General features: G+C 42.7%; 1 protein-coding gene across 2 annotated transcripts in view; it reads right to left on the minus strand.

Moving 5' to 3' along the window:
• LOC109622365 (TLD domain-containing protein 2) overlaps positions 1-17540 on the minus strand; it is a 768101-nt gene extending 750561 nt beyond the window's left edge. For both annotated transcript variants that reach the window (XM_062860670.1, XM_062860669.1), the window contains exon 1: positions 16741-17540. In XM_062860670.1, coding sequence (XP_062716654.1) covers positions 16741-16742 — 2 coding nt within the window. In that variant the 5' untranslated portion in view covers positions 16743-17540. The remainder of the gene's footprint in view (positions 1-16740) is intronic.
• Between the last annotated feature and the right edge of the window lie 3113 nt (positions 17541-20653).

Genomic DNA, 20653 nt, shown 5'->3' on the forward strand with positions numbered 1-20653 from the left:
GCAGCCCAACTCGCAATCATTTTTAATTCTTGAGTTTATTTGTTTATTGAATACATACCTTAACTTAAGACATAAAACTTTGAAATGAGTTCCAACGAAATTATTATTGAAATAATAGAATATTTTGAGTTCAATCATTTTTTCAAAAGTACATATTGTAATAAAACCATTCGAAGCAATGAGCATTCCTTAAAAAAGTAACTTTATGGCACTGGCACGTGTTCACCACAATGGACGGACACCATCACAGACATGTAAATACCTACCGTTGTCAGAGCCAAGATTTACATTGCCTCACGCAAGCTGAAATCGCAAATCGTTCTTATAAGCATGAAAGCTGCTGCTAGCAATTGGCCCACCCGCCCATTTCCACAATGACTCTAAGCTTTGGTGAAAACAACAAAATCTCTTTTGTGTGCGCCCATTACCCTGTGCTGGCACCCGAACATAAGAAAAAGTAGTCGATGTACTATATTGAGGTAAAAATTCATAATATTTAACTTTGAATTTCGGGATTCGACTTGTAAATATTTTGTTGCTCATCGATACCTAAATTTCTTGTTCACGATGGCTAATATGTTATTCATTAACCGTTTCATTCTACTTGGGCATCCCAAACACCACACTATGTCATAACTTCCTTGTAGAAGGATTTTTCCCATCCATTCTCCTTGCTTGCGAAAAAGCTCAACGATAAACGACAACACGTATAGGGTCATGATGACAGCTACCAAAGCCCACAAGCGTCCCATCGGACTGACTGATGGGAATCGCTTTTTTCCTCCTCTTCACGCTCTGTGAACCCAAACCGATAATAACCCTTTTGTTTACCCGAACGACAGACGACGACAAGGACGATGACGACGACAAGGACGATGACGACGACAACAGAAGTAAGAGACAGAGTTGGTAAGGAGGGTCACTTTGTCCTTACACAGTTGTAAGGTGTGGAGTGATGTGGAGGCACAATAGTTCTGGGAACCGTACGTCATCGTTTTTTATTTTGTTTTTCTGGATGTGCGTTTTTTCTCTCTTCTTCCGTGATGTTGGCACTCTAAATTGTCATTCACTTGCTGGCATAAAAGCAAATTCCACCACAGAAGGGAAGAACAATGCCAGCCGCGAACAAACGATGGGATGGGTGAGATTATGACGGGAGCCCTTTCAATAGGGAAAGCGAGAGAGCCGCTGCTGGGTGGCATTGGGGATGGGTGGTAGAAAAATATGAGAGGACAGTATTGTGAGTGCTTGGAAAAACTATGGCTTGACGTTTATAGAAGAGCTTTTGGCCATTGGAGATAGAGAGAGAAGTGAGACTGTAAAGGGAGAACTTTTGGATGAAATCAATGGGATATGAAATAGAGTTTGTTTTGATGCAAATCGCATTTTGATTTCGTTTCATACTCGCGAAATGCTTTCATTAACGAAATAATCACCAAAACGAATTGATGCAATTTTATTACCTTTTTTGTGTTTGGCTCTGCATCGCTGATTATCAATACAATACTGCTAGACGCAATGTCGAGAAATAATATCGGTTTTTGAGCATTTGGTTAATCCAATTGGAATTCATTAGAGACACACCATGACTCCGTCCAGCTTCCAATATGGCATAGATAGGCACGTTGTCAAGGGCACCCTCGATATCTAAGAAAACACCCAAGCAAGATTGCTTTTGAGTGAATGCCTTCTCCATATCGTAAACAAATTTGTGTAACAGAGTTATAGTGGACTTACCAGATTGGTAGACATATTGGTTCATATTAAGAGGCACGTTGGCCAGATGTACATCACGGCTGTGATGATCCACAATGCATTCTAAGCATTTCAGAAAAAAAAGAGGTAAAACTTATAGCTCTGAAACTTCTTGCTTCTTCATGTTTCGGACAATCCACTTTCGAAATAAACTTTACAGTAATATCCCGCCAAAATTTGGTAATATACCCTGTAGTAAAACTGCAAACATGTAGTTTTTTTTAACATGCTTGAGATAATCAAATCCTTTCTGAAACAAAATAGGATGAATCCCATCTGCCCCAGGAGATTTGGCAGAAGGGTTCCGATGGTTCATCGGAAATTCTTCCGGTAATTTCTCCAGGAGATTACCGAGGATTGAACGGGAGTTCCCCGAGGATTCCTCGGGAGTCCCCAAGGATTTCTCCTGGAGTTCCCTGAAAACTCCTCCAGGTTTTTTTTTTTTTTCAAGAGTTCCTCCAGAAATTTCTCCTGGGATTCCTGCAGGAAGTTTTCCAGGGATTCCTTTTGGAATTTCTCCAGAGAATTTCTCCGGGTAATTTATCCAGAAATTCCTTCAGGAATATCTCCTGGACTTTCTCCAGGAATAACTGCTTATCCATCTAGGAATTCATCAGAGGATTCTTTCAGAAATTCCCCCACAGTATCCTCATGAAATACTTCCAGGAGTTCCTCCACAAATTCAGCCCCAAATTCCTACAAGCAAATGTTCTTTCAGGAATGCTCACAGTAATTCTTCCTGAGTTTCAGCAAGGGATTCTTTTTGGAATTCCTCCAGAAATTGTCCAAGGGATTCCACCTCGACATACTTTAGGAAATCCTATAGAAACTTTTCCAGGAATTGTTCCGGGAAAAACTTTAGGAATTCCTCCCGGACATATTCCCGGAATTCCTCCAGGAAAACCTCCAGGAATTAATTTGAGAACTCTTCCAGAAAGTACTCCATGAATTCTTACAAGAAATACTGCAGGAATTTCTCCAGAAATTTCTGCAGAAAATAAATTTAAAAAAAAACAAGAATTTTTACACAAATTTCTTCAGGAATTCTTTGAAGAATTCTTCCAGAATTATCTTCAAGAATTTCTTAAAGTAATTTCAGGAGGAAATCCTGAAGAATTTCTCGAAGTACTTTCTGGAAGAATTCATGTGATGGATTTTTTACAGAATTTTGGGAGGAATTCTTAAAGGAATTCCTGGAGGAATTCCTGTAGGATTCCCTAGAGCAATTTCTGGAGGATTTCCTGGAACAATTCTTGGAGAAATTCCAGAAGGAATTTCTAGAGGAATTTCTGGAGGAATTTCTGGAGGAACTCCTGTTGTATTTCCTACAGCATTTCCTGTGGGAATTTCTGTAGTTATTCCTGGAGAAATTTCTGGAATATTTCTTGTAGGAATTTCTGGAATATTTCCCAGAACTATTTCAAGAGAAACTCCTGTAATAATTCCTGAAGGATTTCGTAGAGCAATTCCTGGAGAGATTCCTGAAGGAATCCCTGGAGGAATTGCTAGAGAAATTCCTTGAGGAATTTCTGAAGGATTGTTTGGGGAATTATCAGAAGAAATCCCTGGAGGAACCCCTGAGAAACAGCTGTAGGTATCCTAGAAGGAAACCCTGGTGGAATCTCTGTAGGATCTCCTAATGGAATTTCGGGTTGAGTCCCTTCAGAATTTCATGGAGAAATTTCACGAGGAGTTCCTAGATGATTTCTTGGTTGAATCCTGGAGGAATCTCTGAAGACATCCCTAAAGGAATTCGGGGAGGAATCCCTTGGACAATTCCTGGAGGAATTCCTAAAAGAATCGCTTAAGGAAATTCAGGAGGAATCACTGTGAGGATTCTTGGAAGAAGCCCTGTAGGAATTGATGGAGGAATTCCGGGATGAATTTGTGGTGGAATTTCTGGAAGAATATCTGGAAGATACTGTGGAGGAATTTCTGAAGGAATCCTTGGATGAATTCCTAGATGAATTAGCAGCTATTCCTGGAGAAAGTTCTGGAGGGATTTCTGGATGAATTATCCGGAGAAATTCTCTGGAGGAATTCCAAAAGGAATCCCTGGAAAACTTCCTGCAGGAATCCCAGGAGAAATTTATGGAGGAACTCTTGGAAAAAAATACCTGGATGAGTTTTCAGGGAACTCCTGGCAAATTCCTTGGGAAGTCCCGTTGAATCCTCGGTAAACTCCTGGAGAAATTCCCGAGGAGCTCCCGGAAGAATTTCCGATGAACCCCTGCAAGATTTTTCGAAGGATGCCTGGAGTAATTCCTGAGGAACTCCAGAAGGAATTCCATAATAGCTCCTGAAAAAAAATCCGTTAAACTCCGGGGAAACTCGTGGAGGATTTCATGGAAAGTCCTGAAGGAATTCTCGTGAATAATCGTAAAAGAATTGCATCGATAAAGTGAAGAGGTACAAGAGCAGAGCTTGCAGAGCTTGAAGGTCTTAGTTGCAGAATAGTTTGGATGACCTAGATCACCAAATGAATGTTGCTAAGTTATCAGAATTGCACTCTGAGGCTCTAGAAGTGGCGTAGGGTCTATTCCACGAGCATTCGTTACAATAAAAACATCCAAAGATTTACAGATATTGCAATCCAAACTTCTGAATACATCGGGGCCCATTTGTATAGGGTGCGGGCACCAGTTTTGGCCAGTCTAAGGGAAATCATTTTTATAAAAATAACCAATAATCCTATGAAAACAACCAATGTGTCAAAAGAAAGGTTTCAATCTATATTTTGAAGGAAAAATGCAGAAATCAAACCAATACTTGATTTTTATATTAAAAGTGAGACTCGCCAAAATAGAAGCACTGCCGCAGTTATGGCCATATTCTTAAGTTTGGTTTCTATTTTGGCCAATCACGTGTATTTCTTATGGGAGTGGCCAAATTAGAAGCACCCTGGCCAAAATAGATATATGGGAGCTGATTTTTTAAGGAAATATTTTTTTTCTTCCAGTTTTTAATCAAAATATGTGGTTTTCACAGCTGTAATCATCATATTGTATTAGGATCTACTAGTAAAAAATAAACTTGCGCCGATTTAGATCGCAACAGGCTCAATATCGCACTATGGCCAAAACTCCGTTCTGGCCAAAACTGAAGCTTCTACCCTACCAGTGGACACTAGTATGGGACACGCTTGTATTGAAAAAATAAATCCTCGCTCCAGTCGACTTTTTTGATCCCACTTAGGTCCCATATGAACTGTACAAAATTTCAGCGCAATCGGTGAAACTATAATTTAGCGCAAGCGGTTCAAAATTTACATAGGATTTACTATGGGAAAAGTTACACTTTCAAACAAAAAAACCCAGAGGTCGCCCCTTGTTTCCTTAATTCAAATCGATCAACGCTTTTTGTAGAAAAATCATTTATGAAACTTTCCTTCGAAGACCGCAAAACAATTGAATGCTTGTGGAAAAAGTTATTGATTTATTACCGATTAATGATCCGACGAACGGCTTTTTGTTTTGTTTTATCAGCAGCACTGTAGCTGCTGCCTTGGCCGCTGCTGTTTCTGTGGGTGGTGATGCCACCCGCCACCCCATGCAGCAACGGCAGCAGCAGTGCTGCTGATAAAACAAAACAAAAAGCCGTTCGTTAGATCATTAATTGGTAATAAATCAATAACTTTTTCCACAAGTATCCAATTGTTTTGCGGTCTTCGAAGGAAAGTTTCATAAATGATTTTTCTACAAGAAGCGTTGATCGATTTGAATTAACGAGACAATGGGTGACCTCTGAGAATTTTTATCTGAAAGTGTAACTTTTCCCATAGTAAATCCTATGAAAACTTTGAACCGCTTGCGCTAAATTATAGTTTCACCGATTGCGCTGAAATTTTGCACACTTCATATGAGACCTAAATGGAATCGAAAAAGTCAACTGGAGCGAGAATTTGATGTTTGTCCCATACTAGTGGACACCCAAATAGCAACACATAGAGATACTCGTAATATTAGGAGATGTAACAGACACAATCGTGAAAGAATTATGTCGATAGAGTGATAAGAAACAAGAGTACAGCATGTAAACCTTGAAGGTCCTTATTCCAGAATAGTTTGGAAAGCCTGGAATATCCCATGAATGTACCAAAAGCATTATATGTAGTTGTACACTGAGGCTCCATCAGCAGTATAGATTACATTTCACGAATATTTTTCACGATTGGTCTAGGACGACATCGAGACCAGTAGTGGAGGCGATGGCTTTATTTGGCGTAGACTCACCGCTATGAGTTAAAGCCCACCAATAAGTTGTGTTGGCCTTGGTAGTATTCCTGGAGTCATGTTATTTCCAAAAACGTGTTTAGAATTTGTTGAGAAAAATGTTATCAAACTTCCGCAGAAAATCTTCGCCTTGTGCGCTGAAATAATCCTGATTAACTGAGCATTTACTAAACTCCCTTTAGATATCTAAAGTGGGATCATTGAAGAATAAAGACTGTATTCGATGAAATTTGGACACAGAAAATATTGTATAACTAATACCAGAAATTTTCCATTAACATCGGTTTAGAATTGGCGCAGTAATTGCCGATATCATAAAATGAGATTTTAGAAAATATGGGCACCCATTTCAAAAAATATCTTGGGCCGTATTTAACTTTTATTTTACCTCGTCATAACGTTTGAAAATTTCGCTCGATATTCTTAACATAGTATCAAAAGTGGCAACAGTTTGATTTTCTAGTAAATATTCAAAGCTCAAATCGTTTCAAGGTAAATTATAGGTACTCTTTTTTAACAATTTTTAATCGTTATGTGTCCGATAAACTTTTTGCTTTTTTCTACACCATGCTTTTCAAATGGGCGCTGGGTACCCCGTCGGCCTCATAAGGGTTAATAACGCGTATACTGTTTTGACTGGTCAACTGTCATGACTGCCAAGATTCTTATCAAAATGTGATACTGTTAAACTGAATAAAAACTGAGTTAAGCTAATTTTTTAGCCATATTGCTTGAAAACTTCCGAAGTTAAAGCTGTTTGAATGTCACAATACAAACAAAAAAAAACATTTTTGCTAATTACGATTTTGTGCCACATATACGACTATAACGGCTAGATCGAATCGAATGAAATTTTCGCACAATATATCATGTATACTTCACATAAACAATAATTTTCATTGAAATCGGTTAAGTGTTTTTCACTGCAGATTTGAAACGGCAAAAAAGTGATAATTTCCAAAATGTTTGCCCAAGATTTTCAAATGACAAGTTCCTTGTTTCAACGATATCTCCGCCAATACTCTACCGATTTTGATAAAAAAAAATGTGGTAAACCCGAACTTCCATTTAGATAACGAGTTGGGACTGCCTAAAAAGATGTTTTACCTAAATGGATTTAGTTCATTACCTAAAAGTATTTCAAAGTTGCAAAGAAGTTTGAGAAGGGCAACTGGTATGCCGATGTAAAAGGGAGGCGGTCAAGGCTTTCAGATGTAAAGGGGTGAGGGTCAGAGCGATTTCAAGGGAGTTTTTAAGGGGGGCGTTCCCAGACGTTTTAGGGCGTTTCAGAGCGTTTCAGGAGGTTTCAGAGGGCTTTTAGGGGGCTTCATATGCTCTCAGGTGGGGGTGGAAGCTCAGGTGAAATATTATCTCCTGGGCGCCCATTAAAAACACCACCCCCGGCGAAGACTGGCGCTCGAGCCTAGCTATTTAGCACTGTAGTTGGAGGAAATGCCAATGCAGAACCCGCAGCTTCCAGGAAGGTAAGCCCAGCTCCCTGGGTTAGTGGGTTGGTGTCAGGCCCTGCGAGCCAGCCGTAAAAAAGACTAGCACCGGAAAATCAACAAGAGAAGAATGCGAACCGATATCAATGGCGACGACCAAAGCGACGAAAAGGGACTTGCGATTGGAAGCTCGGTACGTGGAACTGCAGATCTCTCAACTTCATCGGGAGCACTCGCCGATATACTGAAGGCCCGCGGGTTCGGAATCGTAGCGCTGCAGGAGGTGTGTTGGACAGGATCTATGGTGCGAACGTTTAGAGGTAATCATACCATCTACCAGAGCTGCGACAGCACACGCGAGCTGGGAACAGCTTTCATCGTGATGGGTGATATGCAGAGGCACGCGATCGGTTGGTGGCCGATCGACGAAAAAATGTGCAGGTTGAGGATCAAGGGCCGATTCTTCAACATTAGCATAATAAACGTGCACAGCCCTCACTCCGGAAGCACTGATGATGACAAAGACGCATTTTACGCGCAGCTCGAACGCGAGTACGACCGCTGCCCAAACCACGACGTCAAGATCATTATAGGGGATCTAAACGCTCAGGTAGGCCAGGAGGAGGAATTCAGACCGACGATTGGAAAGTTCAGCGCCCACCAGCTGACGAACGAAAATGGCCTACGCCTCATCGATTTCGCCGCCTCCAAGAACATGGCCATTCGTAGCACCTTCTTCCAGCACAGCCTCCCGTATCGTTACACCTGGAGATCACCACAACAAACGGAATCGCAAATCGACCACGTTCTGATTGATGGACGGCACTTCTCCGACATTATCGACGTCAGGACCTATCGTGGCGCTAATATCGACTCCGATCACTACCTGGTGATGGTTAAACTGCGCCCAAAACTCTCCGTTATTAACAACGTACATTACCGGCGGCCGCCCCGGTACGATCTAGAGCGACTGAAGCAACCGAATGTCGCCACCGCATACGCGCAGAATCTCGAGGCAGCGTTGCCGGACGAGGGTGTGCTCGATGTGGCCCCTCTAGAGGACTGCTGGAGTACAATCAAAGCAGCCATCAACAACGCAGCTGAGAGCACTATCGGGTACGTATAACGGAGTCGACGAAACGATTGGTTCGACGAGGAGTGCAGAGCGGTTCTGGAGGAGAAGGATGCAGCGCGGGCGGTAATGCTGCAGCATGGAACCCGACAGAATGTGGAGCGATACAGACAGAAGCGGAAGCAGCAGACCCGTCTCTTCCGGGAGAAAAAGCGCCGCCTGGAAGAAGCGGAGTGCGAGGAAATGGAACTGCTGTGCCGTTCACAGGAAACACGTAAGTTCTACCAGAAGCCCAACGCATCCCGCAAAGGCTACGTGCCGCAAGCCGAAATCTGCAGGGATAAGGACGGGAGCCTCCTGACGGACAAACGTGAGGTGATCGAAAGGTGGAAGCAGCACTTCGACGAGCACCTGAATGGCGAAGAGAATGTAGGCACGGAGGACCAAGGCAGCGGAGGAAATGACTATGTTGGTGCAGCAGAGGACGGGAACGAACCAACTCCCACGCTGAGGGAAGTTAAGGATGCCATCCACCAGCTCAAAAACAACAAAGCGGCTGGTAAGGACGGTATCGCAGCGGAACTCATCAAGATGGGCCCGGAAAAGTTGGCCACCTGTCTGCACCAGTTAGTAGTCAAGATCTGGGAAACCGAACAGCTACCGGAGGAGTGGAAGGAAGGGATAATCTGTCCCATCCACAAGAAAGGCGACAAGTTAATGTGTGAGAACTTTCGAGCGATCACCATTTTGAATGCCGCCTACAAAGTGCTATCCCAGATCATCTTCCGTCGTCTTTCACCTAAAGTAAATGAGTTCGTGGGAAGTTATCAAGCCGGTTTCATCGACGGCCGGTCGACAACGGACCAGATCTTCACCGTACGGCAAATCCTCCAGAAATGCCGTGAATACCAGGTCCCAACGCATCACCTGTTCATCGACTTCAAAGCGGCATACGACAGTATCGACCGCACAGAGCTATGGAAAATTATGGACGAGAACAGCTTTCCCGGGAAGCTGACTAGAATGATAAGAGCAACGATGGACGGTGTGCAGAACAGCGTAAGGATTTCGGGTGAACTATCCAGTTCATTTGAATCTCGACGGGGACTACGACAAGGTGATGGGCTTTCCTGCCTACTATTCAACATCGCCCTGGAAGGTGTTATGCGACGAGCCGGGCTCAACAGCCGGGGTACGATCTTCATGAAATCCAGCCAATTTGTATGTTTTGCGGATGACATGGATATTATTGCTAGAACATTTGCAACGGTGGCAGAACAGTACACTCGCCTGAAACGTGAAGCAGCAAAGGTCGGACTGGTGGTGAATGCGGCTAAGACAAAGTACCTGCTGGTAGGTGGGACTGAGCGAGACAGGACAAGCCTTGGCAGTAATGTTACGATAGACGGGGATACTTTCGAGGTGGTAGAAGAATTCGTCTACCTCGGTTCTTTGCTAACGGCTGACAATAACGTGAGCCGTGAAATACGAAGGCGCATCATCAGTGGAAGTCGTGCCTATTATGGGCTCCAGAAGAAACTGCGGTCAAAAAAGATTCACCCCCGCACCAAATGTACCATGTACAAGACGTTAATAAGACCGGTGGTTCTCTACGGGCACGAGACGTGGACGATGCTCGAGGAGGACATGCAAGCACTCGGAGTTTTCGAGCGACGGGTGCTAAGGACGATCTTCGGCGGCGTGCAGGAGAACGGTGTGTGGCGGAGAAGGATGAACCACGAGCTCGCTGCACTTTATGGCGAACCCAGCATCCAGAAGGTAGCCAAAGCCGGAAGAATACGGTGGGCAGGGCATGTTGCAAGAATGCCGGACAACAACCCTGCAAAGTTGGTGTTTGCTAACCATCCGGTTGGTACAAGAAGGCGTGGAGCGCAGAGAGCACGATGGGCGGACCAGGTGGAGCGTGATCTGGCGAGTGTTGGGCGTGACCGACGTTGGAGAGCTGCAGCTGCAAATCGAGTATTATGGCGGCAAATTGTTGATTCAGTATTATCATGAATTTGATGTTAACTAAATAAATGAAATGAATATGCTCTCAGGTGAATTTCACGGGAATTTTAGAGGCGCTCCAAAGCCATTCAAAGCGTTTCAGGAGGTTTCAGATTTATTTTAGGGGCCTAAGAGGCTTTAAGGTGCGTTTCACATGGTTAAGAGGCTCTCATGTGAATTTCACGAAGGTTTCATAGGTATTTTAAAGGCATTTCTATGCGTTTCACGGCGTTTCAATGCGTTTCAAGGCGTTTCAATGCATTTCAGGAGTTTTCAGAGGGGATTTAGGGGGCTTCAGAGGATCTCAGGTAAATTTCACGGAGGTTTTATAGGGATTTTAGAGGCATTTCAAAGCGGTTCAATGCGTTTCAAAGGCGTTTCAGGGCGTTTCAGGAGGTTTCACAGGGGTTTTAGGGGGCTTTAAAGGCTGGCAGGTGAATTTCAGGGAAATTTTTATGGGCTTTTAGAGGTGTTTCAAAGCATTCCAAGGCGTTTCAGGGCGTTTTAATGCGTTTAAGGGAATTTCAGAAGGTTCAGGGGGCTTAAAAGGGCTTCAGAGGCTCGCAGTTGAATTTCACGGAGGTTTCATAATGGTTTTAGATGAATTTCAAAGTGTTTCAGGCATTTCAATGCGTTTCATGGTATTTCAGAAGGTTTCACAGGGGTTTTAGAGAGCTTCAAAGGCTCTCAGCTTAATTTCAAGGAGGTAGGTAAATTTCATGGAGGTTTAATAGGGATTTCAGAAGCGTTTCAATGCGTTTCAGGGCGTTTCAGGAGGTTTCACAGAGATTTTAGGGGGCTTCACAGGCTCTCAGGTGACTTTCACGGAGATTTCAAAGGGGGTTTAGAGGCGTTTCGAAGCGTTTCAAGGCGTTTCAGGGCGTTTCAATTCATTTCCGGACGTTTAAGGAGGTTTATGGGGGCCTTGGAAGCATAAATTTCATTCATAATATTGCAATAGTTCATTGATTACTCTTGTAGATTGGGTAGCCTTAACTCTAACTAATTTTCCGACATGCTATACAGTTATAGAACCCACCACTTGATAGAACATAGATGCTTGGGACTGTGTCAGTATAAACCTCATTCTTAATGCTTTTATATACTACTAGTAGCCCTCGTAGATTCGAGGTTCTTGAAGTTCTTCGTACTCAAGGGAGCTCTTGGAGAACCTTGATGAATCATTGGTAGAATCATTGGTAGGTTTTAGGGAGCTTCAGAGGATCTCAGATAAATTTCACGGATGTTTTATAGGGATTTTAGGGGCGTTTCAAAGCATTTTAAGGCGTTTCAGGGCGTTTTAATGCGTTTCAGGGCATTTCAGGAGGTTCAGGGGCCTTTAAAGAGATTCAGAGGCTCGCAGGTAAAGGAGGTTTCATTAAGGTTTCAGAGGCGTTTCAAAATATTTGTGCATTTCAGAGCGTTTCAGGGTATTTAAGAAGGTTTCACAGGGGTTTTAGGGAGCTTCAGAGGCTCTCAGGTGAATTTCAAGGAGGTTTTATAGAAATTTAAAAGGAGTTTCAAAGTGTTTTAAGGCGTTTCAGGGCGTTTTAATGCTTTTCAGGGCATTTCAGGAGGTTTGAGAGGGGCTTAAGGGGGCTTCAGAGGATCTCAGGTAAATTTCACGGAGGTTTTATAGGGCTTTGCCAGCATAAATTTCATTCATAATATTCCAATAGATCACTGATTACTTTTGTAGATCAAATGGCTTTTCGAAGCATTCTAATGCGTTTTAGGGCAGTTCAGGAGGTTCGGGGGGCTTGAAAGGGCTTCAGAGGCTCGCAGCAGAATTTCGCGGAGGTTTCATAATGGTTTCAGAGGCGTTTCAAAGTGTTTCAGGCATTTCAATGCGTTTCAGGGTATTTCAGAAGGTTTCACAGGGGTTTTAGAGAGCTTCAGAGGCTCTCAAGTGAATTTCAAGGAGGTTTTATGAAGGTTTAAGAGGCATTTGAAAGCGTTTTAATGCGTTTCAGGGCGTTTCAGGGCGTTTCAGGGCGTTTTAATGCGTTTCAGAGCGTTTCAGGAGGATTAAGGGGGGCTTCAGAGGATCTCAGGTTAATTTCATGGAGATTTAATAGGGATTTCAGAAGCGTTTCAAGGCGTTTCAATGCGTTTCAGGGCGTTTCAGGAGGTTTCTGAGAGGTTTTAGGGGGCTTCACAGGCTCTCAGGTGGCTTTCAAGAAGATTTCAAAGGGGTTTTAGAGGCGTTTCAAAGCACTTCAAGGCGTTTCAGGGCGTTTTAATTCGTTTCTGGGCGTTTTAGGAGGTTTATGGAGGCCTTGCCGGCATAAATTTCATTCATAATATTCCAATAGATCACTGATTACTTTTGTAGATCAGGTGGCTTTAACTCTAGGCTAGAGGATTCTCGGACATGCTATACAGTCATAAAATGCACCACTTGATAGAACATAGATATCTGGGGCTGTGTGAGTATAAACCTCATTCTTAATGCTCTTAGATACAACTAGTAGCCCTCGTAGATTCGAGGTTTTTGGAGTTCTTCGTACGTGGAGAACCTTAAAGAGTCATTGGTAGATCCGATGACCTATACACAAGGAATTTCTTGGAGATCCTTAAACTGACAACGAACTCACCCCTTAACAACACATGAGGCTGTGTAAGTATAAATTCCATCAATAATGCTTCAATAGATCGCTGATTACGCTTGTAGATCAGATGGTTCATTCGACGCGGAATCTGGTCCCATTGTTTCCTATTGAAAATGGTTCGGATCGGTCCAGCCGTTCCGGAGTTATGGCCATTTAGGTGTTCCGGGCCGGTACCCCAGGAAGGGGACAGATATGAAAATGATACAAATCCATGCATGCGACCCATCAAACCGCGGCATTTTCGATAATCTGATAGATGGTAAGCAGCAAAATAGTTTCAGACCAATTCTGTACCGGTAATGTTCCGGAACCGGTTCCTGGTGTCCCGCCGGAAGTGGTCAAACATAAAAGTGAACTAAACTCATACATGCGACACATCAAATAGCGTCTTTTTCGATAACCAGTTGAATGGTAAGCAGAAAAATAGTGTCAGACCATATCTGAACCGGTAGTGTTCCAGAACCGGTTCCGGGTGTCCCGCCGGAAGTGGCCAAATAAAAAAGTGAACCAAATCCATGCATGCGACACATCAAATAACGGCTTTTTCGATAACCTGATTAATGGTATGCAGGAAAAAAAGTCTCAGACCATATCTGAACCGGTAGTATTCCAGAACCGGTTCCGGGTGTCACGCCGGAAGTGGCCAAATATTAAAGTGGAGCAAACCTATGCACGCGACACATCAAATCGCGGCTTTCTCAATAACCTGATAAACGGTTAGTAAGAAAATAGACTCACACCACATTAGAAACTACAGGTAGTGTTCCGGAACCGGTTCCGAGTGTCGCGCCGGAATTGGCCAAATACAAAAGTGAACCAAACCCATGCATGCAACACACCAAATTGCGGCTTTTCTGATAACCTGATGAACGGTAAGTAGGAAAAGAGTCTTAGACCATATCTGAACCGGTGGTGTTCCGGAACCGATTCCAAGTGTCCCGCCGGAAGTGGCCAAATACATGAGTGAACCAAAGTAATGCATGCAACACATCAATTTGCGGCTTTTTCGAAAACCCGATGAACGATTAGCAAGAAAATAGATGCAGATTACATTACAAACTACCGGTAGTGTTCCGGAATCGGTTGCAGTTGTCCCGCCGGAAGTGGTCAAGTGTAAAAGAGAACCAAACCCATGCATGTGACACATCAAATCGCAGCTTTTTAGGTAATCTGATGAACGGTTAACAAAAAAAGTCTCAGACCACATTAGGGAAACCAGTAGTGTTCCAGAACCGATTCCGGGTGTCCCACCGGAAGTGGACGAATGTGGAAGGAAACCAAACACATGCGTGCGGCTCATTAAATACCGGCTTTTTCGATAACCTGAAGACCGATCAGCAAGAAAATAGTCTCAGATCATACCAGAGACTACCGGTAGTGTTCCAGAACCGGTTCCGGGTGTCCTGCTGGAATTGGTAAAATGTAAAAATGATCCAAACCCATACATGTGACACATCAATTCGTGGCTTTCTAAGAAATCGGGTGAACAGTTAGAGGAAACTAGTTTCATGCCATATTTGGGGCAATTGGTACTGTCCTGGTTCCAGATGTCTCGCCGTAAGTGGTAAAATGTAAAATTGAAACAAACCCATGCATTCGGTGCATCAAATCACGGCCTTTTCGATTACCTGATGAACGGTTAGTAAGAAAATAAGCACAGACTACATAAGTTACTACCGGTAGTGTTTGTGGTTCCGGGTGTCCCGCCGGAAGTGGCCATATACAAAAGTTAACCAAACTAATGCATGCCACACGTCAAATCGCGGTTTTTTTATAACCTGATTACCGGTTAGCAAGAAAATAGGCTCAAACCACATTAGAGAGACTACCAGCAGTATTACAGAACCAACTTTGGGTGCTCTGCCGGAACTACGAAAGTGAGCAAAATCATAGCAAGCGATAGATATGTGTAATTGTTCTCTTCATCATGACAAAACTAAAGTGATTTCAGAACTCATCAAATCACACCATTTCAGATTCCTCATCCTTACAGTCAACGTTGCATGGAAAAATTAAAATTTAATCGCAACTACCCTGAACGTTTTTTTTTTCAATCCCCTTTTGCGTCTAAAGTTACTACATAAAATTCTGATGTGACTGGTTGCGCCCTCGCGCTCTGTAATGTGGTTGAAATTTTATTGGAATTTAGTATGGGATATTTCACTTGATTGCATTTTTTTTTGTTCAATTTTACATGGATCTTGTAATCAGCGATAATAAAATATAGCCTTAAGTGTACAGAAAAAACTTTGTCGACGACCCCAAAGTGATCTGTGGTTGTGAAAAAGGTTATATCTTAGCTTGTAATCATCGTCTTCATATTGATTGGCCTCCAATGACAGTGAAGGTGGTCAAGCAGTCAACTGAGAGCTCTGATATTTTTAAGCTCTGCCTATACGTTGAACATAACGTCGGAATATGCGTCATCAATAAGTTTTTCTATTCGATAATGGCTTTGATAAAATTCTTGCTTTTCTCAATAAAGTATTCTCAGGATTCAGGAACACTTCGGCTTACGTCGACATCATGAGTACATATTCGACGAGAAAGGCGCTATCACCACTAGGTGGATTAATCAGGGTTTTTTGATTTGAATTACCCTTAATATTATTTGCAAAAGCTGTTTTTAAGTGACTAATTTGACCCCGGATTATGGTACCTAAGAAAATCTTAAATATTTTCATTACGAAAAGATCCTCGGCATGTCGGGTATCAAACCATCGCCTACTGAATACTGGAGCGTTTCGGCCAAACGGACTTCATAAAGATCTCGAAATGAAGTTTATTCTACACTATGAATTCATTATCAATCACTTTCTCTTACAACGATGACAAGCATGACTATGACTTAGATATAGCGTATGCCATCTTCAACACGTGCCAATACATGTCCCAAACCACAAGTGAACCATCCTGTTTGGGAGGTCCCCCAACAAGCTGAGAAAAAAGTATTCAGTGGGTGGTGAAAATGTTACACAATATAAGAGAGCTCAAATATGCATGATACGATGCCTTTTGCCCCAATAGATACAGTGGAATAGTCTACACCCTATTTGACAAACTTCACTGTAGCGAGCGAACAACACAAATCAATAATCACTGTAAACATACATCTGTTGACTCCTAGAAGCTGAAACAAACAGAATACAAAAAATGTACAATCGAAGCATCAACCGGTCACTTAGTATACTTGCAGTTGGTTGACGATATGCGATATCATTTGTCTGTAGTTTACTAGTCGTGTGGCTGTGAGTTCTTCCAGAGAATGATGGTGTTCTATCGTGTTGAGTGTGCATTGCTGTAGAACATTGTGTTATCACAAACGAGGTTCTCTTTCTCTCGAAGGGTTGAACAACTAAAACGATACACAGTATCACTCCAAAATCGACTCAGCTGGCTCTCGGATTTCCATCCAGCTCTCTCACTGTGCCAAGTTGTTATTTTCTACAGATCAATTCCTTCCGCTCATTCCACTTTCTGCTTTCTCTATTATCCAACGCATAGTATACACACAATCTATAATTCATTCTTACATTATTGGAGAAAAACGTAATTGCACGCATTCCAATGGACATTTTTCACAATAACCCGTTTTCTACTGTGATGGAACTTACATTTTAATTAATCGCTCTTCACTCAGCTAAACGTGTGCAGCTCTAAACCGCAAGATAGAGCTGTTTGTTGCGTTCGACGAGATGACGACCAATATAGACAACACCGCAAATTGATTTTTCCTGCTCTGCTGCCACCACTTTTTTCTTCCTAAGCACAAATTGATACTACACTTATTTTCTCTTTTACCAACTTCTCTGTATATGCAATTAATGACTATAACTTCTTATTGAACCACGAATCAATAACACATTGAACGAGAACCACACACATATACAAGGTCGAACTCCTTCAGGAGGAATCAATCGATTTACTAATTTTCCTAGCACTAGTTGTCACTCATTGAGGAATTGACATCTGTCACGAATGTAGGCATCTAAAACTGCAAAAATCACCGTCTTTTGCTTACAACCCGTATCCGAAAAAAAACACTTCGCACAATCCGAATCCGACCGAAACGGCCAGGCAGAGTACGCAATCCGATAGACAAACGCCGAAACGGTCCTAGCATGGGCGATGCAAAAGTCCTTCCTGTCTGGCCACTTTCACCTTGTCCTTGTCGCGCGGACGAGTACCGATTCCACAATGGCTCAGATGGCACTCGTTTTCCCTGTTTTCGCGTGAAGGGGGCTTATCAGCCAGCACACAAGTTGCAAATTCTACCCCGCACCACCTCGCTATTCTAGGTAGGGATAGCACAACCCCTGGATAGAACACACAATTCCGAAAGCGACCACACGAGACGATTCTCTAAGCCAGAGCAGCTGGTTGAATGCCACTTGAACCACGTTCGAATAGCAACTGCAAAGCGTTCGTTCAGCCACCCAGCACCGACTTGGCTCTGACTAAGACATCACCCACCCAGATGAGTGCACGCGGTCCTCGGTGAGAGGAAAATCGAAACGGAAAATATCAAGACTGACGTAGGAAAGAGCACCATGTCTCGGAAATGCTTCCGCTCCAGAAAAAAAAAAAAACCCCCAGTCAGTCTGTCTAACGGTAGCGGCCTCGAGTCCTTACTCCTTGGAGAAAAAAAAACGTGTGCTCTTGTGGGGAGCAGTCTTCCATCAACGTCCGTACAAACAACCAAGTGTTTAGATCTCGCGGGAATGAGATACCCGGCTCTTCTCGCAGATGCTCCCAAATCTCGGAGCAGCTTTGAGTCCTGGTGCTTTGAGGGAGGGACCACTTCCCAGAAGGATTAAAGAGAACCGTTGCGTAATAATTGGTACTGTGTCGGATTTTGATCACTCTTGCAGCGCAACTACGGGATAGTTTATCAACCGCCTGTTGAAAGATTAAACACTGTGTTGTTATCGATTTATTGACGGAATGGATAAGGGCATGATGCGTTTTGATTACCAAACAACGCTCTTATTAAACAAGCCAATGAATTAATTTTTAAACATGTTCACTAAATATTGATGTATGTAAGCATTTAAAAAAAACCTTGTTCAGAAGAAGAAGGAACTCTGATGAAAAAGTTAACGGCTGTAATATTTATAGTGAAAAAAGAACAACCTTTTTTCATAAGAAGGGGAAAACCCGATGAAAAATTTAATAGCTGTAATGTTTATAGTGACTAAAACAGCTAGAAGAAAAGCCTATGTACAGAAGAAGAAAAACTTTTATCCAAAAATTAATGGCTGTAATGAGTAGAATAGTTAAACTAGAAAGTACAGCCTATTTTCAAAAGAAGGAAAAATCTCTGAAATTAATTGTTGTAATGCTCATAGTGAGTAGAACACTAAAACTAGAGAGACAGCCTATGTTTAGAAGAAGAAAAAATTGACTATGAAAAATTTTAAAGCTGTAATGCTTATAGTGAGTGTAACTGTTAGACTAGAAGAAAAGCCTATGCACAGAAGAAGGAAATAATCTTATGAAAAAGTTTATAACTGAAATACTTATAATGAGTAGAATGGTTAAACTATAAAGAACAGCCTATTTTCAAAAGAAGGATAAATCTTCGATAAAAAAAATGTTGTAATGCTCAAAGTGAGTAGAACATTAAGATTACAAAGAACAGCCAATGTTTGAAAGAAGGACAAATCCCCGATGGTAAATTCAATAGCTGAAATGCTTTCTTTATTCTTAATCACTTATGCTTACAGCTTTTTTGTCCACTAGGGCACTACGTAAGCGATTCCAATTGGCAGCTGAACTTGCACTTTGTACAGAGCCTAAATGTATTCTATTTTACTATATTGAACTGGTTGCCTTTGAGCTGTTTTCTTTTTTATATCCTGCTCATGGTAGAATGATAAGCACGATGATGTTGAAGCTTTTTGGTTAGGTATAATAGCCTTTTTGATTTGTATTACATTCATTTGCAAGTAGTATAATTATGTTGACAATGTTACTTTATCCTGTCGATAGCTTTGGTTGTACCCGTTCATCATCGATCCTTTCGGCCTAATGACTCTTTCGGCCTAATGACCGTTTCGGCCTAACGGCATACGGCCTAATGGCCTTTGGCCTAACGGTCTGCTCTCACTCTGGCCGCTTGAAGTGCCCCTGAGGTCCCCTGGAACGCCCACCAGACGCCCTGAAAGGCGGCTGAGATGTCCTGAAGCTGCTGAGATACTGAGACCCCCTTTAACACCTCTGATACCTCCTGATACCCAGTTCTCCATAGCCTCCAGCTAGCCTAGTGGTTAAAGCTATGGTCCACCAATCCGGAGACGGCGGGTTCGATTCCCGTTCCAGTCGGGAACATTTTCTCAACTTCCTGGGCATAGTGTATCATTGTACTTGCCTCACAATATACAAATTCATGCAATGGTAGGCAAAGAAAGCCCTTCTATTATTAACTGTGGAAAGAACACTCAAAGAAACGAGGCAGGCCAAGCCCCAGTGGGGACGTAAAGCCATAAAGAAGAAGAACCTCCTGATACCCCCTGAAACTACACTTCACTTTTTTCTTTTTTTTATGCAGGGATTTTCTGCCAAAGGCAGGTTCATCCCAGCGCTACTACAGTCACTATATTTACAGTCTAGCGAATAGAACACCCTGAAAACTGGCAAGTGGAATATCTATCCAAAGCTACTGACAACCCTGGGAAAAGTTCAAGCTTTCGCCTTTGTGTCTTCACAATGTAAACTTTTTTTCAAATCTGAATTGGCCGCAATAGTCCTGTCCGCCAGACTGTATATTAGGCCCGTTTATTTTTTCAAAAATGTTCTCTGATTCTCAAGTCCACCTTCATATTATGATTAAAATCCAAAAAAAAATAACTGGTCAAAATTTCAGCCAAATCTACTGAATTAAGAGATGCATTGAATCAATTTTGTGGTTTTTAACTATCAAAAAAGGGGGTGGAAGCTCAGGTAAAATATTATCTCCTGGGCGCCCATTAAAAACACCACCCCTGGCGAAGACTGGCGCTCGAGCCTAGATATTTAGCACTGTAGTTGGAGGAAATGCCAATGCAGAACCCGTAGCTTCCGGGAAGGTAGGCCCAGCTCCCTGGGTTAGTGTGTTGGTGTCAGGCCCTGCGAGCCAGCCGTAAAAAAGACTAGCACCGGAAAATCAACAAGAGAAGAATGCGAACCGATATCAATGGCGACGACCAAAGCGACGAAAAGGGACTTGCGATTGGAAGCTCGGTACGTGGGACTGCAGATTTCTCAACTTCATCGGGAGCACCCGCATACTCGACGATATACTGAAGGACCGCGGGTTCGGAATCGTAGCGCTGCAGGAGGTGTGTTGGACAGGATCTATGGTGCGAACGTTTAGAGGTAATCATACCATCTACCAGAGTTGCGGCAACACACGTGAGCTGAGAACAGCTTTTATAGTGATGGGCGACATGCAGAGGCGCGTGATCGGTTGGTGGCCGATCGACGAAAGAATGTGCAGCTTGAGAATCAAGGGCCGATTCTTCAACATTAGCATAATAAACGTGCACA

Source organism: Aedes albopictus, chromosome 3 (genome assembly GCF_035046485.1).
Source record: "Aedes albopictus strain Foshan chromosome 3, AalbF5, whole genome shotgun sequence".
NCBI lineage: Eukaryota > Metazoa > Arthropoda > Insecta > Diptera > Culicidae > Aedes > Aedes albopictus.